This window comes from Grampus griseus (assembly GCF_964374135.1).
Source record: "Grampus griseus genome assembly, chromosome: 18".
NCBI lineage: Eukaryota > Metazoa > Chordata > Mammalia > Artiodactyla > Delphinidae > Grampus > Grampus griseus.
Window position 1 is genome coordinate 74,962,320 of NC_139012.1, and position 27,154 is coordinate 74,989,473.

The following is a 27,154-nucleotide window of genomic DNA, read 5'->3' on the forward strand; positions in this document are numbered from 1 at the left end:
AAATCATCTTGACATTCTTCCTGTGATGACACTATCTGGACAGGCCCCAAGTTTGGGGTACTTCTCAGTTTGGAAGAATCCATAGTCAACCTTATTCTAGAAAATGCAAATTAATCTATAGCTGTAGAAACGGTATCAGTGGTGCCTGTGGACAGAGGGTGTGGAAGAGGGTAGGATGATGGATTAAAAGGGGCATGAGAATACTCTGATCGTGATAGATAGGTTCATTATCTTGATGATGGCTGTAAGTTTTACTGGTGTAAATATATGCCAAAGCATATCAAATTATACCTTAAAACATATGCAGTTTAACATATATCAGTGATATCTCAATAAAGCTAAAAATATCAACTATGTAAAGGCTCTGAAGAGTGAACCACAGCAACAAAAACATCATTCGATCTGAAAAGGAACCCCTCCCCCTCAAAAAAAATGTTACCAGAACTTCAGAGACTATGGCCCAATACAAAAAAAGTCTGACATACGTGGACCTGGAATCTCCAAAGGAGAGAACAAAGAGAATGAAGCATGAGAAATATTTGAAGAAACAATGGGAAAAAACTTTCCAAATCTGTGGAAATATATGAATTCATAGTCATGGGAGGTTCAGCGTACCCCAAACAATAAATATATAAAGGAAGCTACATTTAGGCACATCATATTAATGTTATAAGTCAAAAGATAAGTAGTTTGAATACTTGCCTTTTTGTACAAGTTTGCAATAAAATTGTAAGTAACTTTGAAGACTTATTTTTATGCAGGTATATAAAAGTGTAGCGTGGGAATGGTGCTCATCAGTTTTTTTGGTTTTTTTTTTTGCGGTACGCGGGCCTCTCACTGCTGTGGCCTCTCCTGTTGCGGAGCACAGGCTCCGGACGCGCAGGCTCAGCGGCCATGGCTCACGGGCCCAGCCGCTCCGCGGCATGTGGGATCTTCCTGGACCGGGGCACGAACCCGTGTCCCCTGCATCAGCAGGCGGACTCTCAACCACTGCGCCACCAGGGAAGCCCCTGCTTATCAGTTTTTAAATTCACTGGCGAATTGTGATTTTTCTTCACGGAAGGGGGGAAAACATTAAGCAAAAGGTAAAAACCTCAATAAGATTTTTCTGAAGAGTATTATTTTGGTAATAATATTAGTACGTATTCATTTTTATTTCAGTGATACAGATGTATACCTATTTATCCTCAAGGAAACTTATACATCACTATTCAAGGAAAAATATAAGTGTTTTTATTGAAAGTTACAAGATTATTACGATGAAAATAAAACTTAGGAGGTGCTTGAAAAGGGTTAATTATGGAAATGATTGGTTATTTGAGGTATTTTTCATTTACAGAAAATAAAAGTTAGAGTATATGTGATAAAATAAAGAATATGTGGCATCCTTTTCACTGAAAAAGTCCTCTGGTTCCTGGAAAGGGACAAGTGGATCAGAGATCTTTTCAGCTTTTCCCATGACCCAAAGGACAAGACATCTTAGCAAGAAGATCAGTCTACCAAAATTTCCATCAACAGAAATTGGAAAACTTTGTACTGCACCACTTTTTTGAGATATTTCAAGCATCCCTCCTCTGCGACTGCTCTGAAACAAGTCATAAAGAAGTGGTGACCTATTGTCATTTATATCACACATAGAATATTGCAAACAGAGTAAATGGGCCGTGTAAGGACATCCACAGACCCACCGCCAGCTTTATCAAACTTTAACGTTATGCCATGTTTATTTCCACAATACACTTAAACAGTTGTCTTCATTTTTCTTTTTTTACCACTTACGTCTTTTTCTTATTGATTTTTACATATTCCTTATAAATTCTGAAAACAAACCCTTTCTTGGTTTTGTTTCAAATCACCTCTCCTAGTCTGCGATTCATCTTTTTTTCCAAATGGATTTAAATTTTTCATTTTGGGGTAATTATAGATTCATATGCAGTTGTAAGATATCGTACAGAGAGGTTGCATGTCCTCTTTACCCAGTTTCTCCCAATGGTAACATCTTGCAAAACTCTAGGACAATATCACCACTAGGACATTGGCATTGATACAGTGAAGACACGGAACATTTCCATCACCACAGCGATATCTCATGCCGCTCTTTTATCCTTTTCATTCTCACTCTTTCCTTAAAGTCTCTGGCAGCCGCTAATCTGTTCTCCATTTCTGTCATTTCAAGAATGTTACGTAAGTGGAATAATATAATATGCAACCTTGGAGGACTGGATTTTCCATTCAGCATAATTCCCTGGAGATTCAACCAGGTGGTTGTGTGTGTGTCTGTAGCTTGTTCCTTTTCACTGCTGGGCAGTGTCACGTGGTGTGGATGGACCCCATTTTGTTTAACCCTCACTCACTGAAGGACATCTGGTCCTGTTGTTGGTTATTATGAATAAAGCTGCTATAAATATTTTTGTACAGGTTTTTATGAGAACATAAGTGTTCCTTTCTCTGGGATAATGCCTAGAAGTGCAATCACTGGGTTATATGGTAGCTGCATGTGTTTTTTTTTTTTTTTAATGCCAGATCATTTTTCATTCCCACCAGCAATATGTTGGTGATTCAATTCTTTACCTCAGAATTCTCCCTGTTGTTCAGTTTGGGTAATTGGTATTGTTCTATCTTCCAGCTCACTGATTCCTTCATCTGGCTCCTCCACTCTGTGGAGTCCTTGAGTTTTTAAAATTTGGTTATTGTCATTTCTATTTGGTTCTTATTTAGACCTTCTATTTCTTTGCTGAGATGCTCTTTTTTTTATTCATTTTGAGAGTGCTTAGAATTGTTGAGACATTTTTGTGTTTGCTTTCAATCTTTGTAAGAATTCTAACGCCTGTGTTATCTTGCTGTTGGTACCTGTGAATTGTCTTTTTCATTCAGTTTGAGATCTTCCTGGTTCTTGATATAATGAGCAATTTATTATTGCAACCTGGAAATTTGTGGTATTCTATTATGAGGTTTTCGTAGTTATTTAAGTCTTATGTGTTAGCTGTCTTCATCTCATACCACCCCCGAACTGGAAGGAGGGGGCTTCCTCACTACTGCCAGGTAGGAATAGAAGTCCAAGCGTTACCGACCCTTTCAAGTCGGGCCCCAGCAAGGGTCCTCCTGCCTGGTGTCACTGTGCCAATAGAATGAGACTGAGTTGGGTTCAGAAGCAAAGGAAAGCTTTATGCCCTGATTAAAGAATGGAGAGGGGCAAGCTCCCGCTCTAGAGCACACGCTCTCCTGATAGGCTCTGGGCGGGGCTGCTTTATAGGGTTCTCGCAGTAGGGAGGGGGCGGGGTTGTCCAGCGCAGGCGCAGCGCAGCCGCTCACGCCCCCGATCCAGAGCCGGCGCGGCGTCTCTGCACATGGTCCCCGAACTGAGCGTCCTGCAGCCCTTCCGCTGGAGGAACTCCGGTCTGAAGTGCCTGGTGCGAGGCCTCCGCATGTGAGTCGATGCAACTAGACGCAGCACAAAGGAAAAGAAAAAAAAGGTTAGACTTTATTTTATTACCCAGATTCTATTTTTATTTTCCGGGAGTTGTGAATGGGCTTTGCTGGTGACAAACCGCTCCTCTGCCTTTTGTCCTGCTCCTCATTGTTGAGGGCACTAAGGGTCTCGGGTCCATCTTCTGTAACTGCTTCCTGCTGAGTGTGGGCATTGTTGTCCTGCAGCCACTGTGAGGTCTGTTTGGTGGCCCCAGGCTTCGGCCCTGACCATCTCCCTGAGCGATCCCCATTTGTCTAACCTCTTGGAGACAAAGGACCCCGGAGAGTTTAAGATACGTGCCCAAATGTCAGCAAGAGAATAATGGTCACCTGTGAAATTTTCCTGACAAGGCAGGGCTGCAGGTCTTTGGCCCCGATGCAGAGGCTCACTGCCGGGCCTGCGTGTACGTGGTCGAACTTTGGTTGTTTTTCAGGAGAGAAGCTGCAGGTCAGAGAGTGGTTCGCACAAGTAGTCAAGGGGGCTGTGGCCCCAGGTTTTCTCTCCAGAGGTTGGGTCTCGGGGGCCTCTTCCCTCAAGTGCAGTGTCCCCACGGAGTGACCCCTGCTACTTCTGGGCAGAGCAGGTGGTGAGGGTCACCAAACAGGGTCCTTTCCACTTAGGGGTGAGCTGGGCTTGCAGGCTGCCAGTTTTCCAGGTTTTTAGATGTACTCAGGCTCCTGGCTGGAAGGAGTTGGGGGCCGGGTCAGTGGGTGCAGGCAGCACCTGGTCCCCATATTCCGTGAGAGCTTTCTCGGTTTCTCCTGCCTGGAGGGCACACACGGGCTGTTGCATTTTAGGGGGGCTAAGGTGTCCCTTCTCTTCAGCTTGGGGAATGGGTCTACCATACAGGAATTCAAGGGCACTTAACTTATCCCTCGGGGCCAACCGCATGTGGTGCGGGGCAGTTGGAGTTCCCTGACATAGCTTGGCTAAGGCCCGTTTGAAGGTCTGATTGGATCTATTTTCTCCGTTGATTGGGGTCTCCAGGCTGCACGCAGGGTCCATCTTACGCCCAGGGCACTTGAGACATTATCGCATTGTACGAATCCTGGGAGCCCAGACCTGGGGATTCTTTCTTTTCAGTTCTGGCAGGGAATGCTTCTGTCTAACCCAGAAAATGTGTTTACTAGCACCAAGGGACACCTGAAGTTGCCAGCTGCCCTCGGCATGACGGTGAAATCAATGTGCCCATCTTCTCCAGGATATGTCCCTCTGGTCTGAATGGTCCTTATCTGGGGGCTTTGGTTGGGGGGATCAGGTGTTAGGGTTGTTCATTGTGCAGATGGGGCCCGTCTCAACTATCCAACTGATTATACTTTTCATGCCAGGAGTTACCATGACCCCAACTAACCAATTATATAGGGCTTCCCTCCTGTAGTGAGTTCTTTGATGAGCCTCCCTAATGGCTTGACAAGCTGCAGTTGGGGAAAGAAGTGCTACCCTTGTTCATTAACTAGCCCTTCGTGGCTTCCTAGATCTCTGTTGAAGTAGCTAAATCTGGGAGGGTCAGGACAGGGGCCTGAAGTAATTGCTTTTGTAATTCTTGAAATGCCTCTTCCTATTCTTAATGCCATTCAAAAGGCTCATCATCCTTCCCTTTGAACATTTCATGTAGGGGCCCAGCTATTAGACTGTGGCTGGGGATCCCAGCCACCCCTGGGAAACCCCTAAGCTGTCCTCTGGTTCTAGGAGGGGCGAGGCTGCAAATGCTTCTTCCCTTTCCTGGGGTAGGCTTCCCTGACCTTCTGTGAGAATGAAGCCCAGGTAGTGACTCTAGCTTGTGAAATTTGAGCCCTTTGCTTGGACACTTTATACCCTTTATTGGCTAGGTGGTGGTTACAGTATTATTTCAGAGGCCTCCTTAGTAGGCCTGGTGATCGGAATGGTGGGTTCCCTCCACCAGATGTGATCTTTTGGGCCTTTAGCTATTTCCCCAAAGATGATGGGGGAATTTTTGAATTCTTGGGGCAGGACTGTCCAGAAGTATTGTTCTTATTGCGTGTTTGGGTCCTGCCACTCAAAAGCAAAAATTCCTTGTGGCTTTGGGGCTAATGGAAGAAGAAGGTGTCTTTTAAATCTAATACAGAATATTAGGTCCTGGTGGACATAGAGTAGCCAGCAGGGTGTAGGGTTTAGGGACCACTGGATGTGTATCCTCAGTGGCTTCAGTACTGCCCTGAGGTCCTGTACCATCCGGTATTCCCCACTGGGTTTCTTTATGGGGAGAGTGGGGTATTACAGGCTGACTGGATCAACTAATAATGCCCTGGTCAGTTAGGTCCTGTATCACAGGGGCAATGCCCAACAAGGCCTCCTGATGGAGAGGGTACTGTTTTCTATTGGGCCACGTATGTCCGGGTTTTAGATGCACTGTCACGGGACTGGCTCCTACAGTTCGTCCCACCCGTCCCTGGGCCCAGACCTCAGGATTTACTCTGTCCAGGGAGGTTTGTCCTCAGCCATTAACATCATCCTCTTGTGCCCTTTGTCTACAGGGACACCAACCTCCAGTTTGTCTCCTGTTAGGTGGACAGCAGCCCCCAATTTATGTTAGATATCTCTTCCCAGCAGGGGTACAGGACATTCGGGGACATACTGGAAGGCATGGGTGAGCGTGTGTTGGTCCAATTTACATTCTAGTGGCTCTAAGAATGCCCGTTCTTGGGCCTTCCCTGATACCCCCATAATTTTACAACTGTTGGGACCCACTTTGCCTGATCTGGTGATCAGATCTGAGTAAGTGGCACTGGTGTCAACTAAGAATATATTTATAGCTTTTGCTATATTAACCTTCGTTCATGTCATTTTAGGTTCTCGTGATTTGTTCTTAAGAATTCAGGTTACTATCTGGAGTTGTTTTAGGTCCATATAGCTTTGTGCCCACTCACCTCCTCTACACTGTTATTGGCAAAATCATTACGTTTCTATATGTTACAAGACCAACAATCACTGTATACATACGGTTTTATACACTTTTCAAATAATTTAAGAGGAAAAAGGAGAATAAAGATGTATTTTTACTGTATTTTATAATTACATAGTTGCCTTCACCGGTGCTCTTGGTTTTTTCGTGAATTCAAATTACCCTCTGGGGTCACTTCTTTTCGCCTGAAAAAATTAAGGTGTGTGTGCTGGGAACAAACTCTCTCATTTTTTTAATCCGATAATGTCTTTGTTTTGTCTTCATTTTTTAAAGATAGCTTTGCTGGATATCAGATTCTTGATTGACAGTTTTTTTTTTTCTTTGCACTTTGAATATGTTACCCCACTGCTTTCTGGCCTCCACTGTTTCTGATAAGTAAGTTGCTAATCTTACTGGATTTCTTACAAGTGGCGAGTTTTTTTTTTTTTTTTGGTCACTTTCAAGATTTTCTCCTTGTGTTTGGCTTTCAGCTCTTTTACTGTATATGTCTATTTGTGGATCTCTTTGTGGAATTTGTTGCACTTCCTGGATGTATAGATTAGTGGTTTTCAATAACTTAGGAATGTTTTCAACCATTATTTCTTTAAATATTTTTTCTTTCTCCCTCCTCTCTTCTGGTACTTCTAGTACAGGTATGTTGGTGTACTTAATGGTATTCCACACTTCCTGAGGCGCTGTTCATTTTTCTTCATTCTTTTTTTTTCTCTTTGCTCTTTGGATTACATAATCTCTATCAACCTATCTTCAAGTTTGTTAATTCTTTTTTCTGCAAGAAGTTGGGCAAGAAGTTCTCTAGTTAACTTTTCATTTCAATTATACTTTTCAACTCCAGAATTTTTATTTGGTTCTTTTAAAAATTTTATATCTCTTTATTGATACTAGCTATTTGATGTAACATTGTCAGCATACCTTCCTTTACTTTGTAAATCATGGTTTCCACTAGTTCTTTGAATATACTTATAACTACTTTGAAGTCTTCATCTGTTAATCCAACATCTGGTCACTCTCACAGGCAATTTCTGTTGCTTTTGTCCCCCAGTGTATGAGCCGTATTTTCCTATTTCATTGAATATCTCTTACATTTTGTTGGAAATTGGACATTTTAGATAATTTATAATAGCAATTCTGGGTTCTGGTCCCCCCCCAACCACCACCATTTGCTTGATTACTTGTTTAGTGACCAGCTTTTATTTCAGTGAAGTCTATTTTACACACACACACATACACATACACACATAGGTACAGACACACACACTGTGTTAAGCCTTTGGTGTTGCTTCTCAGCCAAGGGTGTGCAGCCTTGGGTTTGCCCACAACCGCCTTGGATGGCAGTGCTTTGGCAGGGCTCTTTTTAGCTCTCTTTTCCCCCCATCATACCCTGCTGTTAAATGCCACAAATTGTGGGATAATTGCTCTATTGTCTTCAACAACGCCCTGCGGCATCAATTGTTCCAGAGACTAAACCAATCAAATTCTAGCTTCTAGTTAGTGTTTGATATTTGTTAGTATCCTAGGAGAGCTACTCCCAGCTTCCCCTCCCCCCCAATTCTCTCCTGCAAACTAGCAGTCTTCAATTTAGCCTGTATCTTCTTCAACAAATCTACCAGTATCCTCTCAATTATCTTTCACCGCAGTCTCCGCTGTTTTTGAGTGCATCATTAGGCTTGAACTTCTCCATGTTCTGTTGCAAACAAAGTCAGGTTCTTTGGGAAGAGATTAGGAGGTATCTATGTTATGTCCTGCTTCTTCCTCCAGGAAAAGTCTCTGAGCCCAGTGTGCAAGGAGGGGGCGTGGTGGGTGGTTCCCTGACAGTGAGGCTGAGGATGTGGGCAAGGATCTTTCATTTTTGAAAGGTTTTAACTGGGTAAAAAATTATAGGCTGATGATTGTTTTCTTCTTTCTGTATTTTGAATATATTTTTTCACTGTCTTGTAGCTTCCGTTGTTGAGATCTGATTTGAATCTTATCTTTGTTTCTCTGAGTATACTGTCTCTTTTCTTTGGCTGCCTTTAATACAGTTTCTCTGTCTGTTTAAAGCCATGTGATTTTGATGTCCTTTAGTGTGGTTTCCTTCATTTTTTTTAATGTTTGAAACTCATTGAGTTTCTTACGTCCATGCATTTATACTTTCCATTACATCTGGAGAACTTATGGTCATTATTTCTACAAATATTTTTCTCTATCCATCACTGTCTTCGAGAATTCCGATTACAAGTATATTTGGTACTTGAATTTGTCTCAGAGCTCAATGATGCTTTGTTCCTTTTTTAAAAAACCATATTTCCTGTCGTAGTTCATTTTGAACAGTTTCTATTGGTATGTCTTAAGTTTATTAATATTTTCTTTTACAGTGTCTAATCTGCCACTAATCTCATCTGATATATTTTTCATCTCAGACATTATAGTTCCATCTCTACTTGATTTGGGTCTTTTTTGTATCTTCTATGCCTCTGCTTAACATGTTTGATCTTTTCTCTAGCTTCATAAACATATGAAATAATATTTATTGTCTTTAGCTATTCTGTCATCTCTGATAGAATCTCTGAATCATTTTCTGGTGATTTATTTTTCTCCTAATGATGGCTTATACTTCTCTGCTTCTTTGCATGTCTGCTAATTTTTGATTGGGTACCAGACATTGTGAATTTTGCCTGGTGGGGCTATTTATTTTGTAGTCCTGTAATCATTCTTAAACTTTGTTCTAGAGTGCAGGTAAATTGCTTGGAAACCAGCATCTGTTGTCTTTTGTATTCTATCTATCTATCTATCTATCTATTTATTTATTTATTTATTGCTGCATTGGGTCTTCGTTGCTGTGAGCGGGCTTTCTCTAGTTGCGGCGAGCGGGGACCACTCTTCATTGCGATGCATGGGCTTCTCATTGTGGTGGCTTCTCTTGTTGAGGAGCACTGGCTCTAGGCATGCGGGCTTCAGTAGTTGTGGCATGTGGGCTCAGTAGTTGTGGCTCATGGGCTCTAGAGCACAGGCTCAGTAGTTGTGGCACACGGGCTTAGTTGCTCTGCGGCATGTGGGATCTTCCCAGACCAGGGCTCGAACCCGTGTCCCCTGCATTGGCAGGTGGATTCTTAATCACTGCACCACCAGGGTAGCCCATCTCTTGTATTCTTGATGATAGCCATTCTTACAGGTGTGAAGTAATATTTCATTGTAGTTTGGATTTGCATTTCCCTGATGCTTAGTGATGTTGAGCATCTTTTCATGTAAGAGTTTTATAATATCAGGTCTTATGTCTTATGGTCTTATGGTCTTTGATCCAGTTCAAGTTCATTTTTGTGCATGGTAAGGGTCCAGCTTCATTGCTCTGCATATGTCTATCCAGTTTTTCCAACACCATTTGTTGAAGAGACTCTCCTTTCCCCTCTTGGCTCCCTTGTCAAATATTAGTTGGCTATGAGCAGGGGTTCAATTCTAGGCTCTCTATTCTGTTCCATTGATCTATGTGTCTATTTTGTGTCACTACCATACTGTTTTGATTACTGTAGCTTTACAGTATAGTTTGAAACCAGGAGATGTGATACCTATAGCTTTGTTCTTTTCCCTTAGGACTCCTTTGCTATTCAGGGTTTTTTGTGGTTCCATACAAATTTTAGGATTTTTTATTCCCATTTCTGTAAAGAATTCCATTGGTATTTTGATGGTATTGAACCCATAGATGGCTAAAGTTAGTATGGACATTTTAACAATATCAACTCCATAACAATATCCATAAACACAGGATGTCTTTCCATTTGTTTCCTTCAATTTCTTTCACCGACATCTTGTAGTTTTAATTTTTTATCTATTTATTTATTTATTTATTTTTGGCTGTGTTGGGTCTTCGTTTCTGTGCGAGGGCTTTCTCTAGTTGTGGCGAGCGGGGGCCACTCTTCATTGCGGTGCGCGGGCCTCTCACTGTCGCGGCCTCTCTTGTTGCGGAGCACAGGCTCCAGACACATGGGCTCAGTAGCTGTGGCTCACGGGCCTAGTTGCTCCGCGGCATGTGGGATCCTCCCAGACCAGGGCTCGAACCCGTGTCCCCTGCATTGGCAGGCGGATTCTCAACCGCTGCGCCACCAGGGAAGCCCGACATCTTGTAGTTTTTAATGTACAGATCTTTCACTTCCTTGATTAAATTTATTCTTAAGTATTTTATTATTTTTCATGCTACTGTAAATGGGATAGTTTTCTTTTTTTCTTTTTCAGATGTTTCATCCTGAGTGTATAGAAATACACTCTAATTTCTGTATGTTGTCTCTGTATCCTGCAGCTTCTCCAAAATTTTTTATTAGTTCCAACAGTTCTTTGGTTGAGCCTTTGGGATTTTCTATATACAGAATAATATCATTTGCAAATAGCAACAGTATTACTTCTCCCTTTCCAATTTGGTTTCATTTTATTTCTTTGTCTTGCTTAATTGCTCTAGCTAGGACTTCAAGTACTATATTGAATAAGAATGGTGATAGTGGGCATTCTTGTCTTGTTCCTGATCTTAGAGGAAAAGGTTTCCATTTTTCTCCATTGAATATGATGTTTACTGCTGTCAGTTTGATAGGTATAGTTCCAGATGGTTTTCTAGGTACATAAACTAACACGCACACGCACACACACACACACACACACACGCACACACACACTGTCTCTCTCAAGAGTAACACACAAATGGGATCATATTTTGCTTAAAGTGCTGCAGCTTGCTTTTTTCACATAACATTTTATCATTTCCATAATGATGCATCTATATCTACTTAATTCCTTTATTTAAAATAATTTTCAAAACAATGTACATGGTTTGAATTTCAAAAAGGTACAGTAGAAAAGGAGGCCTGCCTTTTACTCCAGTCCCCCCACTCTGCTTACAGTTTCTTGAGTATGGTCATGTCCAGAGATATCTATGCCTATGTAATGATGTTCCATTTTCTTACACAAACCATAACATACTACACACCATTCTGTATTTTTCACTTTATCTAGGAGCTTCTTATTCTTTTATTTTAACACTTGCATAGTTGTATTAGCTAAGGTTCTTTGGTTGCAAGCAGTAGAAACTTACACAATGAATTAAAGCACAAAGGGAATTTATTGGAAGGACAGTGGCAAACAGCTTCAGAGCCAGACTTTGGGAAAGACAGGATGAGGGTTCTTTGGGGAGCTTGGAAGCAGGAACACAGGACCATCCAATGACTTCAGCTCCACCTGCCCTCTCTCTGTAGGTTTCTGTTCAGAATCTATTAGCCTAGTCTGCACCTTCTTTGGTCGGGTCCCCTGCTTGGATGAATCTTTTTTTGGTTTCAGAGTTGAAGTAGTCTGTTTGACTGTCACAGCCTGGCTCATGTGACCACCCCAATTTGGGGGTGCATGTATCATTTCAAATTAGAGTTTTCGTCTTTTCAGATATATGCCCAGGAGTGGGATTGCTAGATCATATGGTAAATCTATTTTTAGTTTTTAAAGGAACCTCCATACTGTGGCTGCACCAATTTACATTCCCACCAACAGTGTAGGAGGGTTCCCTATTCTCCACACCCTCTCCAGCATTTATTATTTGTAGACTTTTTGATGATGGCCATTCTGACCAGTGATACCTCATTGTAGTTTTGATTTGCATTTCTCTAATAATTTTGCCAATTGTTTTTTATTATTAATTTATTTTATTGAAGTATAGGTGATTTACAGTGTTGTGTTAATTTCTGCTGTACAGCAGAGTATTTAGTTTTATATATATATATATATATATTCTTTTTCATATTCTTTTCTATTGTGGTTTATCACAGGATACTGAATATAGCTCCCTGTGCTCTACAGGAGGACCTTGTTGTTTATCCATTCTCTATATATTAATTTGAATCTGCTAATCCCTAACTCCCAATCCATCCCTCCCCCACCTCCCCTCCCCCTTGGCAACCACCAAGTCTGTTCTCCATGTCTGTGAGTCTGTTTCGTAGATAAGTTCATTTGTGTCATATGTTAGATTACACATAGAAGTGATATCATATGGTATTTGTCTTTCTCTATCTGACTTAATTCATTTAGTATGATCATCTCCATATTGCTGCAAATGGCATTATTTCATTCTTTTTTATGGCTGAGTAGTATTCCTTTGTATATATGTACCACAACTGCTTTATCCATTCATCTGTCAAAGGACATTTAGGTTGTTTCCATGTCTTGGTTGTTGTGAATAGGGCTGCTATGAACATAGGGGTGCATGTGTCTTTTCAAATTATAGTTTTGTCTGGATGTACGCCCAGGAGTGGGATTGCTGGATCATAGGGCAACTCTGTTTTTCTTTTTTTTTTTTTTTTTTTTTGCGTTACGTGGGCCTCTCACTGCTGTAGCCTCTCCTGTTGCGGAGCACAGGCTCCGGACGCACAGGCTCAGCAGCCATGGCTCATGGGCCCAGCCGCCCCGCGGCATGTGGGATCTTCCCGGACCGGGGCACGAACCCGTGTCCCCTGCATTGGCAGGCGGACTCTTAACCACTGCGCCACCAGGGAAGCCCTCATTGTAGTTTTGATTTGCATTTCTCTAATTTGCTAATTGTTTTCTGAGAGTATTTGTATCACCATACTTGTCAGCAGAGTTACTTAAAAAAAAAACCCTGCTAATTTAAAAGGTGAAAAAAATCATTTTAATTTACATTTTTGTTTTTTAGATGATTTTTTTTGTATATTCATTGGATGTTTGTATTTTCTGTGACTGTTTCATCTTTTGCCAAAATTTTATTGTGTTCCTAGTGTGTTTCTAATAGTCTTACATGCACTGATTATATATATATAAATGTTTATAGTTTTGAAACACATATTTTTAAGATTCATTATATATATACATATTTTTAGAACTTAACAAAATGGAAAACTTTTCCTAAAAAATGAAGATGAAAGCATCTGTGCTGTTTTGTGCTGATGAACAACCACCAATGCTTCTCATATAGAAGACTGAAATACAGGCATGGCCAAGATATTTTTGAGAAGTGAATCTCTTGCTGCACAAATACTGTACAGCTTTGAATTTGGAAGACATGAACATGGCCCAGCAGAGTCTGAAGACAGGAGTTAAACTGCTCCAGTCTGGGCCCAGCATGTGCTTGTCCTATGTGCTTGGTTCCCTAAGTGTTTACTGAATGAGTGAGTGAGTGAGTGATGCTTTGTTTTTTATGTAGGATATAGGATTAAAAACCTGAGACTCCACTGGTGGTGCAGTGGTTAAGAATCCGCCTGCCAATGCAGGGGACACGGCTTCGAGCCCTGGTCCGGGAAGACCCCACATGCCGCGGAGCAACTAAGCCCATGCGCCACAACTACTGAGCCTGCGCTCTAGAGCCCGAGAGCCACAACTACTGAGCCTGTGTGCCTGGAGCCCGTGGTCCACAACAAGAGAAGCCACCGCAATGAGAAGCCCGTGCACCACAACGAAGAGCAGCCCCCGCTCGCTGCAACTCGAGAAAGCCGCACGTAGCAACAAAGACCCAACGCGGCCAAAAACTAAATAACTAAATAAATTTTTTTAGAAAAAAGCCTATAGGATCGTGACTTCCCTGGTGTCCAGTGGTTAAGACTCTGGGCTCCCAATGCAGGGGGGCCCGGGTTCGATCCCTGGTTGGGGAACTAGATCCCACATGCTGCAACTAAATATCCCACATGCTGCAACTAAATATCCCGCATGCCGCAACTAAAAAAAAGATCCTGCATGTTGCAACGAAGATTCTGCTCGCAGCATCGAAGATCCTGTGTGGGGCAACTAAGACCCAGGGTGGGTAGGTAGGTAGGTAGGTAGGTAGGTAGGTAAGATAGATAGATAGATAGATAGATAGATAGATAGATAGATATTTTAAAAAACCCTGTAGGATTGAAAACCAGTCTTGCTGTTTTTCCTTTGTAAACTGACATCGAACTTTGAAAGACTACCCATCCGACTGATGGATCTATAATTTGGAGTAAATAGAGGTTCATAATTGGACAGTGTATACTAGTTCATTTTGAGAGGACTATGCCTGAGGAATTAATGAGAAGAAACAATTTGGGAGAGACAGGGGACCAGCGCCGTGGGCAGGCTGTACGTTCGCCTGGTGGAGAAACATCTTCCTCCAGTATTTTATAAAATATGTTCTATCTGGAGTTTATGTCTCACTTAGGAAATTTTTATAAGTTATATAAGCCAGCGGTGAAAATACAGGGCTAGATAGATGGGAGAAATTGCTCATGTAGTCAACTATTAATAATGCTCTTAAATCTATGTTTATTATTGGGCCTTTTCATAATGCCCAGGGCCTTCTACTGAGATTTATGGCATGGCAACCCAAATAAAAATGATTTATTTACAAAATCCCTCTGAATTCTACTTGCTATGTTGTTGTGCTGGTTTAATGTACATTAATTAATTAACCTACTCTTTAAAATGTGTTCCTGTGCGTGAGCGCCTGCTTCTTGGCGTTGTTTTCCACGCTGAGAACAAGAGTTTCCATTCGGCAGACTCTCCTTCTCATTCTCTATACTCGGATGAGCCACGTGGCAGGGCTCAATCTATGATCTGTAGACATGCCTTTCCAGGGCCTAAGGTAGAGGCAGAGGTAGTGTACTTTCCTTGGACCATAGGATGTTGTTTATAGTACCACAGAGACCTTGACTCTAAGACTTTTTTTTAAATTTAATTTTGGCTGCGTTGGGTCTTCGTTGCTGCACGCAGGCTTTCTGTAGTTTTGGTGAGCAGGGACTACTCTTCATTGCAGTGCGTGGGCTTCTCATTGCGGTGGCTTCTCTTGTTGCAGAGCACGGGCTCTAGGCTCACGGGCTTCAGTAGTTGTGGCACGCGGGCTCAGTAGTTGTGGCTCTCAGGCTCTAGAGCGCAGACTCAGTAGTTGTGGTGCACGGGCTTAGTTACTCCCCGGCATGTGGGATCTTCCCGGACCGGGGCTTGAACCCGTGTCCCCTGCATTGGCAGGTGGATTCTTAACCACTGCGCCACCAGGAAAGCCCCTCTAAGACTTTTTAACTCCCAAACCGTGCTATTGTGGGTGGAAAAAAGACGAGGTTAAATGTGAAGTAACCTAAAATATGTGCTTCACATGGAGAGTTCAGTGTCCCCTCGTTATAGTCTGTGGGCTGCTGTTTAACCGCGGAAGCACGGAAGGGTAAGAGTTTTTCTCTTGGATTTAGACGGCTGTCTAAACTGGCCCACAGAGACGCTGCTCCAGCGCAAATGTTCCCTGCCACAGGGCTTCTGCATTCAGATCCCCTCGGGAGTAAATTTTAACCAGTGAAATGCATTGGTTATAAAAATTCTTTAGGCTCTTAAACTGGCAATCCTTGGGACATAAGTGCGTTGAGACATCCCAGTCCTGTGTTTTGAGGGAGCTGAGTTTGGATCAAGTTCAGCATAAGGTGGAAGAAAGAATATAGGTTTTTGATTCAGACAGTCCTGGCTTCCAATAGGATTTCTGCCACTCCCATGACCTTGGGCAAACTTTAAACCTCTCCTTGGTTTCCTTATTTGTAATGGGAGTGACGGCATCTTCTTCATAACGTTGTGAGATAACCACGTGGACACGGGGTTTTAAAAGGCGTATCTTGGGCTTGCCTGGTGGCACAGTGGTTGAGAGTCCGCCTGCCGATGCGGGGGGCGCGGGTTCATGCCCCGGTCCGGGAGGATCCCGCGTGCCGCGGAGCAGCTGGGCCCGTGAGCCATGGCCGCTGAGCCTGCGCGTCCGGAGCCTGTGCTCCGCAGCGGGAGAGGCCACAGCAGTGAGAGGCCTGCGTACCGCAAAAAAAAAAAAAAAAGGCGTATCTTAACTTTCTCACCGCGCACACACAAAATGGTAACTCAGGTAATGACTGTGTTAACCAACCTTATTGTGATAATCACTTTGCAATATGTACTTCTGTCAAATCATCATATTGTATACCTTAAGTGTACAGTGTTATATATCAAATACTGGATATCTCAGCAAGCTGGGGAAAAAGGGCCCCACGATGTTTGCCCATAGGTGACAGACAATGAATGTTGTTGTCCACGCGGGTTCCCGTATAGCTTGCGATACCTTGTGCGTTTAATGCTCCTTAGGAAAGTGGCTAGGCTTCACTTTATCTGAGGTTCATCTCAGGTAACGTCTATTCAACAAGCACTGATTACCTACCAGATATTCTTTATGATCCAAAGACAGTGGCAAGACTTCTCGCAGTGACAGATATGATGTAATAATATAAACATGTAAATGCCACGTTAAGTCACATCGATAATCAATGACAGAATGGTAAATTCCACCTAGTAGATCTGAGGCAGATCTATCCACCCCTCGCCCCCCACCCCCCAAAAAAATCACAGAGAAATTAAAAACTCCACGGCCACCTTCCAGAATCAGGCCTGAGGAGAAGTCCTCAGTACGTAGCCTGCTCTCGGGAAAACTACCCACCCTGGCTCCCTCTCCCTCCGTGTATGAGCTGTTCAGAAAGACTGGCCACCAGTAGGTGACGGGACATGGCAGAGACCGTGGCTTCTCATTTACTTTCTTGGAGATGATGTTTTCTAAAATGAGGTAAAACAGTAAACGAATTGTGCTAGCTTGCACTTAGGTTTAACTCCTGCCGCTTTCTAGTGGAAGCAAGCAATGCAGTTCCTAAGCTTAGGGCCGAACATGCACTTCTGCCTCTACTTGTTTCAAAACCAGAGACTCAGCGCAAACACCTTATTTTATTTATTTACTTTTTTATTTTTGGCCGTACCGTGTGGCATGTGGAATCTTAGTTCCCCGACCAGGGATCGAACCTGGGTCCCCTGCAGTGGAAGTGGAGTCCTAACCACTGGACCACCTGGGAAGTCCCAGTGCAAACATCCTAGTTTGCAGATGAGGATGATGCCGTGCAGAGAAGTGGCCCAGAGGAGGCCCTACAGTGAGCCAGTGGCAGAGGGGGGCTGAGATTCAACCCCCTCCACCTTCTGTCCTGGGCTGGATGATCTCTTAGTACGGTGCTGCCGTGCCCGTGTGTTCCCCGCAGACGCAGGAGGTGGCTGGGTTTGCGTCTCAGGACCAGCCCCTCCCTGATATCCACTGTATACATATGGAACACAGAGGAATGATTTGCTTTTGACATTTAAACACAGGAAACCATGGCTGCTTGTGATGAAAGTTTTAAAGATTCTAAGAAAAATTTCACAAGTGGGACAGTGGATCTTAAAGGGAAAATGGTTTTGTGGAACACTTGTCCTTTACCACGATTGTCTGAGAAAGGTACGTGTGATGAGGCCAAGGCGCTTCCTTGACTTCTGAGTGGAAGAATATGCTCGTTATAATCATCCCCCTCTTTTAGGAATAATGAGCTTGCCAGTGTGCTCTAAACACAGAGCACATAGACAGATGATACAGGCCAGTCTTATTTTACCTAATTAGAACAAGAATGTTTAAAACCACAACTCTGGGCTGTTTCGAATAGATATTTAAATACAAAACATTTCGAATTTTAGCACAAGTGATACAGGCTAATGCGTCACTGGTTGTGGATTACAGTCACATGAGCCAGATGATTCCTCTGGAATGTCTGAAAGGAAAGGGTGTTTGTACCAAGTCATGGGGTGAGGCCGGGGTCTGGGGGAGAAGGGTGCGCAGAGTGGGCAGGCTCTGGGCTTGTGCCCCTGAGCTTTCGGCTCCAAGCAGACTGAGCAGGTGTGGCACAGCAGCTCGGCGGGGGGAGCGGTACGCGTCCGTCCAGCACCCCAAAGCTAGCTTTGCGGATGTGCTCCTTTCTGGTGCTTAGAAAGGGTTTTTTCTCGGCTGCCAGGAAGCAGGGAGTGGGGCTGCGTTGAGTGATTATCTGGGAGCGGCCAGGCATAAGCTCAGACGCTTTGGAAGATTGGGGGTGGGGTATGGACAGAGAGATTCTTCCTCCTTTTGTGGATGGGGGAAGAGGGTGCTTGGTGACATTTTCCTGAGAATGCAAGGAAGAATACAGGTTTGAGAGGTTTATAATTGTATGTTAGAAGAGAGCCACGCCGATATTGAAAAAACGAAAAAAGGCATGGTAAACACACTTTTATTGAGAATTCAGATTTCTGAAACAACTATACTAAGAGTGGCATCGTACGTCTTTAGACATAGCACGAAAATCATGTTCACTTTAACTTTTGAAGGTTCTTTTAAAAGCACCACTTAAAACGTACACATTGCCCCCCAAAATTAAATGTAGAAAAACTGCTCTGTCTCAGGAATGAGTTTGAGAGTGCACACGGAAACCACAGAGACAGTTTTTGAACCTCTGGTTATTGACAGGGAGCATGAATTCAAGAGGATTTGGAGATTTTCCTACATTGTTTACTTAAAGGACCACAGGTGCGGTGCTATCAGAGCTTCGTGGTCAATTTCTAGCCCTTTTCATAAATATGGTTACTGGCCAGATTTCTAAAACTTAAATTTGTCACCCAAAAAAATAAAGTATAGGATTTACAAGTGTTTAATTTTTTGAGAAATTCTGAGAAAGGATCACGAGGGCAGCACACCAAAAAATAAGTGGAACTAGTTTTAATAATCTCTGAAAACTTTTAAGATTTATTTTGAAACCAACTTCCAAACAAGACAATAAAATCAATACGTATCTATACTACACCGCTGAAGCAGCTTAAACTCGCCAAGGCGTCTTCAGAGCGCTCCCTTTGAACTCTTTCCTCGGAGCCTCAGGTGGTCTTCCGCTGTCACGACAGCGGCCCTGCTGGAAAATCCCTCTTGGGTGTTTGCGCTGCCAGCGCGGGCCCGTCCTCAGCCCCGTCTCTGCACCAGCCCAGGCCCGGGTGCTGGGACGGTCGCGCTCACCCTGCGTCCCTGCCTCACCGCTTGCTGGATCGCTTCTGGGACTTCTCCGGGCTGCGCCGCTTCCCCGGCGGAGAATGACGGGCAGGGCCCCGAGCGTGGACCCTGTGCTTGTATGGGTGGGTTCTGTGCTTCTGCCGGCTTTCCTCCTTCTGGTCCTGGCTTTTCGCAGGTTCCTCACTGCCCTCTTTTTGTTCTTGGTCTTGCTCTTTCTGGGAGGGCAGCGTGTTCTTAATTGTGTTAATTAGAAATCTTTTATTTGTACCAACAAGAGGACACTTCATCCTGGGGGAAAAAACAACCACAAATCAAACACTGACTCCAAAGCTGAACCCTCCGATCGTGGCAAGTCCCAAAGAACTGCCTCCACAAAGTCGACTTTCTGAATTTGTTTAGCTTTCCTTGCATGCCACCTAGTGTAAACTCTGGGCACAGGGGGGAAAACCCAAGACACTTAGAATTCTGGACACAGACTGGCTGGACCTCATCTGAAGACTTTAACCCTTTCTTCCTTGTTGGGACTAACTTTCCCAACAGGTACCACAATGTTATGTATAGGTGTTGACCACAACCCAAATTACCTGAGTCATTTAATAATATCTCCTTACACCATAAATGCCTGATTTGACTAGAATCTGCACTTTTAGTTACATTTATGGTGGCTTGTTTTCAAATATCAAAGAAGAAGGATCAGTCCCTCCCTGAGGAACAAAAAAAGGACACCTTGCTATATCTTGAATACTGGAGCTACGTGATCTACTCTAGAAATAAAATATCTAAAGAATCTATTAAATGCGATAATCACCTTTTACCCTCCAAAAAACCTAAAGTTTCTATTTCAGGACCTTCTGTTTCAGAGTCTGTGCTCTGTCCCAGAGCGCTGTTCACACATCTACCCTCTGGGTGAATTTCTGTGCAGTGTACATTTCAGGGGCTCCCTGAGTCAAGTGCACCCAGGAGGAAGGATGTAACTGGTTAAATCGTTAATTTACATGTTTAGGTATATTTATATAGTCAGTATTTGTTTTATTTTTCAGGTGTAGTAAACCTTTCATTTTGGAAAAGAAAACCCCACACGGATGAAAACCTGAATACTTCTCTTGGCCTTGAGCCAAGGAGGATGCTAATTGGTCCAAATCATGTTACTCAGGGTGGCTGGTAGTAAATAAAACTGAATGTAGTATTCTGTAATCTCCATCTTTGTATCAGACTTTGATTCAAGGAGAATCCCACACAAAACTCAAAAGCAACCCACCAGCAGCCCCACTGCAGTGATTTTCTCGTGGAAGAGACATGTAAGGGGTCACCAGCCAAGTGTCCCTGTTATGGAGGTCAGACCACCTCAGACAGTCAGAATGGCACTGAATCTGTTAGTAAGAGGAGGAGGAAAGGGGCTTCCCTGGTGGCGCAGTGGTTGAGAGTCCGCCTGCCGATGGAGGGGACACAGGTTCGTGCCCCGGTCCGGGAGGATCCCACATGCCGCGGAGTGGCTGGGCCCGTGAGCCATGGCCACTGAGCCTGCGCGTCCGGAGCCTGTGCTCCGCAACGGGAGAGGCCACAGCAGTGAGAGGCCCGCGTACCGCAAAAAAAAAAAAAAAAAAGGAAAAAAAGAAAAGAAAATGGCTCCTGCTGCGAATAAGCAGCTCTTGAGCCTGCATGGAGAGAAAGTACCCGCGAGGTCTCAAGTGGTGTGTGCGCCCACGTGCTGGTGTGTGCGCCCACGTGCTGGTGTGCTTAACGCTCAGGCTGGGAGGAGTGACGGGGAATGAGCGGCGGTGAGGAGACGGACTCAGGGAGGAAAGGACGCAGGGGGCAGCAGAAGCAGTGGGAACGCTGGGTGGGGACGGCACCGGAGGTTTGGTTTTTACTGCTGAAGTTCAGAAGCCACAGTGGTGAGCAAAGAAGAAAGGCAACAACAGAGAGCAGAGAAAACCCACGGTTCTGCGTGTGAGGCTGGGGGAGGCCGAGCTTCCGGAAAAGCGCGCCAGCATGACGCTCCTCAGGGGCCCCCAGGCACAGCCACGTGTACCTCCCAGAGGGACAGGCTCAGGACACCTGTGCAGTTGGGAGGGATGGCCAGGCTCTGACCTCAGTGACTTTACAGGATCATCAGTGCATCCAGGCACTGAGTGGCTGACGACACCTGGACCACCGCATTGGCAAGCTCAGCAGAGGTTCAGAAGAGCACGACACACGCGTGTGTCACAGAGCGGCACAACTCCGCCAGCCTGCGGGAAGGGACTGCCCTTCAATGCGGAACACGAAGAGCCCAGGTGCCCCTCTTTGCCAGCTGTGGCCAGGGCTTACTGTAGCAGCTAATCATGTTCGTGAGCAACGGAGCACCGCTCTCCCTTGGATGGGGCGGACTAGAAACGGCTGGTGCAAAACAGCCAGCTACGGGAGAATTCTGGGGCCTTGTCAGTGCAGTGGGTCGTCAGCGCTGGTAAAACTGGTCACTTCTTGTCTGGATTAAACAAAGAAAGAAGGTGATTACTGCCAGATGGGACAGTAACCCAAGATATTCAAACCTTTGGAAACTGCTGGCGCATTCAACTGCATTTTGCCATCTTCCACGTGAGATCATCTCCAGCACCATGTGCTTGCCTGAGATGGACAGAGCTCCTCCTGGGCTAGAGACCGGCAGGGTTCATGCTGTGAGTGGGGACCACGTCGGAGGAAGCACCCCTAGCTCCCCGCCGCTCGTGTAACCCGCCGACTCAACACAGGGACCAGAAGCTAGCGTGGAATGAGGTGGTGTTCTGGAACAAAGTCCACAGAAAACCGGCCTTTACATCACTTTTTCACATCGAAGATGCGAGTTTTAATGCTGGTTGTGCCTAGGTTGTGTCCACCTTCAAGGTGAAAAGTCAAGCGTGGCTTGGAGAGAACTTGGTTTACTTGGGTGGGGGGAGGGGTGGGGAAGGAGGTATGAAAGCGGCTCCCCCAGATACGCCAGGACACATTTTAGAAATGGTGACAAGTGCTCACCCACGCTCCACTGATAAATGAGGCAGGACAACGAGATTGGGGGGCCGGGGGGGGAGCAGTTGAGGGCAGATGTGAACGGACACGTGGCAAATGATTCCATATAAAGAAAGTATAAAATCTGCACTGAATGTATTCAAGCATAAGGAGAGTAACATCAATGCTGAACGTGAGGAAGTCCCTGGCAGAGAGCAGCTCTGGCCTACAACGTGGTCATGAATTTTGCGGAAGCTCACCGCCAGTTGTCCTACGGCTACAAAGTCGTACAACACAGTATACACACGTGCTCTGGAATCATACTGTCTCTTAGGCCAGACCTTGGGCATGTTAAATAATCTCCCTGTTGTCTCTCATCTATTAAGTGGGGACAGTAGTGACTGTTTTAGGGGACCGGATGCCGATCAAAGGAGGGAGAATGTGCTCAGGACAATGCCTGACGCGCAACCAGCGCTTGGTAAAGGTTAGCTCAGTGCGCGGCCTACTCCTCCGACTCCATTCGCTCTGTGACGGTGGGCAAGTTACTTAATGCCTCTGTGCCTCGCTTTTCTATTTGCAAATGGAAGCAACAGAAGTATCCACCTATTGCAAGGGTCTAATGAGATAATGCACAAAGCTCTTAGCACAGGGCCTGGCACATGGTAACTCTTCAATGAATGTTACCTATGGGGCTATGATTTCTTATGCATAATTCCAAAATTGGAAAACCAAGTTCTTCTTTTTGTTTTTTTTTTTTTTGCGGTACGTGGGCTTCTCATTGCAGTGGCTTCTCCTGTTGGGGAGCACGGGCTCTAAGCGTGCAGGCTTCAGTAGTTGTGGCACGAAGGCTCAGTAGCTGTGGCACACGGGCTCTAGAGCACTGGCTCAGCAGTTGTGGCACAGGGGCTTAGTTGCTCTGCGGCATGTGGGGATCTTCCCGGACCAGGGCTCGAACCCGTGTCCCCTGCATTGGCAGGTGGATTCTTAACCACTGTGCCACCAGGGAAGTCCTCTCTGCTGATTTTTAATGGCTTTATTCTTTTTTTTTCTTTGCGGTACGCGGGCCTCTCACTGTTGCGGCCTCTCCCATTGTGGAGCACAGGCTCCAGACACGCAGGCTCAGCGGCCATGGCTCACGGGCCCAGCCGCTCCGCGGCACGTGGGATCTTCCTAGACCAGGCCACGAACCCGTGTCCCCTGCGCCGGCAGATGGACTCTCAACCACTGCGCCACCAGGGAAGCCCCCAAGTTCTTTTTCTGATACGACAACTCGTTTGGCAACCAGACCTGACCTAACCTGACGCTGGGCCCTTCTTTCTACTCTGTATCCCGTTTGAGGGAAGCGTTCCTATGCTTTGCTGAGGAAATGATCACGTGTTGAACAAGTACCACTAGGGTATTTGCTGTGCACGCTGTCTGGGCTATAGCACCTATCTAAAATGTGAAAATATCTAAATTTAGAAACATATCTGGATCCAGGGGCTTTAAACAAGGGATTGTGGACCCATATTATTACTCTTCACTCTCCCTTCATGAAAAAGAATATATATAGCACTCAAGTTAATACATCAGGGATCTTTCCGTGATGGAAACTCAAGACAGCTAAGTCTCAAGTCACCTGGGATAATAAGTTAATCAAGAACAGAGAAGAATGTCTGATGTTTCTCCATGAAAAAAATGATTAAAAAATGAAAAGAACCTGAGCCATCAGGAAGAAACGAATAAGATGTTTTACAGAAATGTTCATAAAAATGGTTACAACTTTAAAGTTTCGGTACTTCAGATGGTTAAACTTCTGTATCTGCAAGTTTCACCTTCCAGGATATCTCAATTCTCCATTGATATCAGAGTTAGTGGGCTACTGGGTAGTACCTCTCAGCTTATAATTTGCATTTCCTAATGGTCTATAGACTCTGTTTGTAGATGGTCCTCGGGTATAAATAACACTGGAGGCTGGCGTAAGTGGGTGATCTCGAAGGTCCTTCCACTTTTGAGTTTCTTCGCGCACGTTCTGTATGTTGGCCCTTCAGAAAGTGACCCTCCTCTCCTTTATCAAATTAGGAAATTATTTCATTGCTCTCTGTCTCCTTGTTTCTCAGCTCTCTTTTAGTGCCATGTTATTCTGTATTTGAGATGACACAATAAGCTAGCGTTAGATCCTCAGCCGCCCTAAAGCCTTCTTTATACCAGCATCAAGGCAAAAGCCTGAGCCCTGCGGCACGGGCACAGGCCTGGCTGCTGGGTGGGTCTGTACCGGCTTTGTCCCTGGCCGCGCCCAAGGATGTGGGGTGGGGACCACAGGAGGCCACAGGATGGGCAGCTGCTTTCCTGTGGAACTCTGACCCCAGCTCTGTTGACTTTCTCATGCTGGCTAGTTATTTTTGTTTTGGGTTCATTTTTGATTTTAGAACGTTCTACTCGCTCATGTGGGAAGAGCCAGATTTAAGGTGCTAACAACATAAATGGATATAAAACCCTAAAGAGAATGAGACTGGTTAAAACTGCTCTAAAAGTACCCATGACAGCACTGTCAGACTCAGGAGCTGGCATCCTATCCACGTGAAACCTGACAAGTGAAGCGAGTCCCTTCGCTTTCAAAGCTGTGAGCCCAGAGGCTGAGATGAAGGGCTCCGCCCGCCACGGGAGAGATTAAGACGGGCCGAGGCCAGGGCTCTACGCTTTTCAGTCTTCTTTCCCTTCTTCTCGAGTAGGCACACTGTGTAACGCTGTGTAACTGTCATTTGCAAAAATGAGGCTCTTTCTCCCCACAGGTATCATACTCGACTTATGAAAACCAGTAAATTATAAAACAAATCTAGAGAACAGAAGGGGAAAGATAAATGCAGTTTCTTTTTCTTTCTGATTTTCATACTTCTGTCTCTCTGCTGCTGAAGGACAGAGGTAGTAATAGCTAACATTCTGCAGATACAGACCTGCCACGTTTGTGTCTAAAGCAGTTTCATGAATGTGACCCCTCAAATAGTGACACATGACCACTAGCCAATAAGAACGACGACAGCGGTGTTGCTGACACTGACGAGCAGTTCCCTGTGCCCTTACGTTACCAACGCCTCACTTCATCTCTCCACCGTCTCCCCTCTTACAGATGCACAAGAGGCAAAGCACCTTATCCAGGCTCCCAAGCCGGAAGGACGTGGAGCTGGGATTGGAACCAGGGTCCGCCTTCCCAGCACCATTCCAGCTGGGACAGAAGGAGCAGATGAGAGAAAGGCACCTGTGGAGTAAGCAGATGGCCCAGAGCAGGCAGGGAAGGAAACCGCAGGTGAAAAGCTGTCAGCACGCTGGCCGCCGGGGCTGCTCCGTTTGGGACAGACTCCTAGAAGCAGATCTAAGTCGGCTAAGAGCGCTGGCCATGCAGGAGCCCAGGTGAGTCTGACACAGACAAGAACAAAGGCACCAAACTCCCTGCACACACGTGACTTGGAGATTCGTGAAGTACATCAGGCTGTGGGAAACTATGGTTCCTCTTCTTCTGTTTAGGGAAATAGAGCCTTGGGATCGTGGAAGCCGGGTTCAGTGCACTGCGCCCCGATTCATTCCTTTATTCTGCGGCCAGAGCCCTTTCCACGCCAGCAAACGGCATCTTATCTTCCATTCTGCACATTGCTTTGCATGATCACGGATGTACGTCGAAAGTTACAGCCACAGGAAGAGGCACAACTACACTTCCAACACTCCAAGGAACCAGGTAATACTTTTTTTTTTTTTTTTCCCAGGTAATACTTTTGATCTGATGCTGTGGTTGGTTACAGCTCATCTTGTTTAACACGCCACGATCACCAAAGCCACGGGTGATACTTTGGCAATCAAATGCCTTAGCCATCTGAGAAGGTCTTTTATAGTGTTCTAATCCCCACAGCGACACTGTTAATCCTTAATTACACTGCACACAACAGGCCTGAGGCCTGAGGCAGGTTTTCGGTATGCTCCGTCTCCACCACTACACCCAAAAGTAATGAAAAATCGTTGACATACGTGTACATATATATCTGCAGTATTTATTTTCAAACACCTGAGAATCTTTCATATGTAAGGCACTATGCTAGGTCCTGCAGCAAAAATGAATACCAGGCTACCTGTCTGATGCTCTTTAGGAGACGGCCAGGAGGAAGAGAAGGTGTGACCAGGCGAGGGTCAGAGGCGGGGGTGTGAGTAGCGGGGCCCTGGGATGGGCAGGGCACGATCCCTGGCCCCCTGCTCCCTCTGTAGGACAGGTCGTTTCTGTAGCCGTGTAAGCCAACGAGAGCTCATTCAAGGCTCCCGGATCCACTTTCATAAGCAGACAGGAAGGGGATGTGAACGTGGGAAGCAGGGGCAGGACACACAGCGCTGTGTGCTGACAGTAACCACAGAGGGAGGCTCTAGACAAGAAGGATCCGTGCTGGTCCCATCAGCAGTTAACCAGGACTTAGGAAACCTCTTTGGGCTCCACATTCTTTAACTGGAAAGTAAAGGCTCTGGATCTCCGCGGCCCTGAAATACTGCCGGGAGCCTCACCCACGAGTCAGGCTGCAACTCGAGCCCTCCCTGCCTTCCCCGCTGGTTCCAGCATGTGGTCTGGTGCTCAGCTGCAGGCCTGTCCACGTGCACCTGTGCGTGAGCAACTTCAGGGGCGGTGTTTTGTGTGAGGCTTCTGTACCGCTGCCTGTGCCTGGCCCCTTAATACCCCGACTGGTACTGAGCGAATCTTCAAACGAATAAAGACACCACGTGCCTCAGTGGACACTGCGGCAATGATCTGCTTCCCAGTAATCAAAAGCTGATATGTAAAATGGAAGGAAATGTAGGTGGTGCTCCCCCTTACCACCAGATTGACCCCAAGCCAAAGAGAAGAGCACCCAAAACGCCACTCCCCTCAAAACAACTGGGTAAAGAAAACTGAAAAATCATGTTCTGTCAAATTCAATCCTTGGAAGTTTTGGTACCAAAACATACGCCTACTCCAACGTCTAAGGCTGAAATCATACAGGCAGTGAGTGGACTCAGGCAT

At 45.1% G+C, this 27,154-nt stretch overlaps 1 protein-coding gene across 1 annotated transcript in view; it reads right to left on the bottom strand.

Moving 5' to 3' along the window:
- Positions 1-18,882: 18,882 nt before the first annotated feature.
- Positions 18,883-27,154, bottom strand: part of LOC309835782 (protein POLR1D-like) — a 41,728-nt gene continuing 33,456 nt past the window's right edge. Inside the window, exons 3-4 of the mRNA XM_082675435.1 lie at positions 19,204-19,467; positions 18,883-19,081 (exon numbers count right to left, since the gene is read on the bottom strand). Of these exons, the coding sequence (XP_082531561.1) occupies positions 19,015-19,081; positions 19,204-19,467 (331 nt within the window). The 3' untranslated portion in view covers positions 18,883-19,014. The remainder of the gene's footprint in view (positions 19,082-19,203; positions 19,468-27,154) is intronic.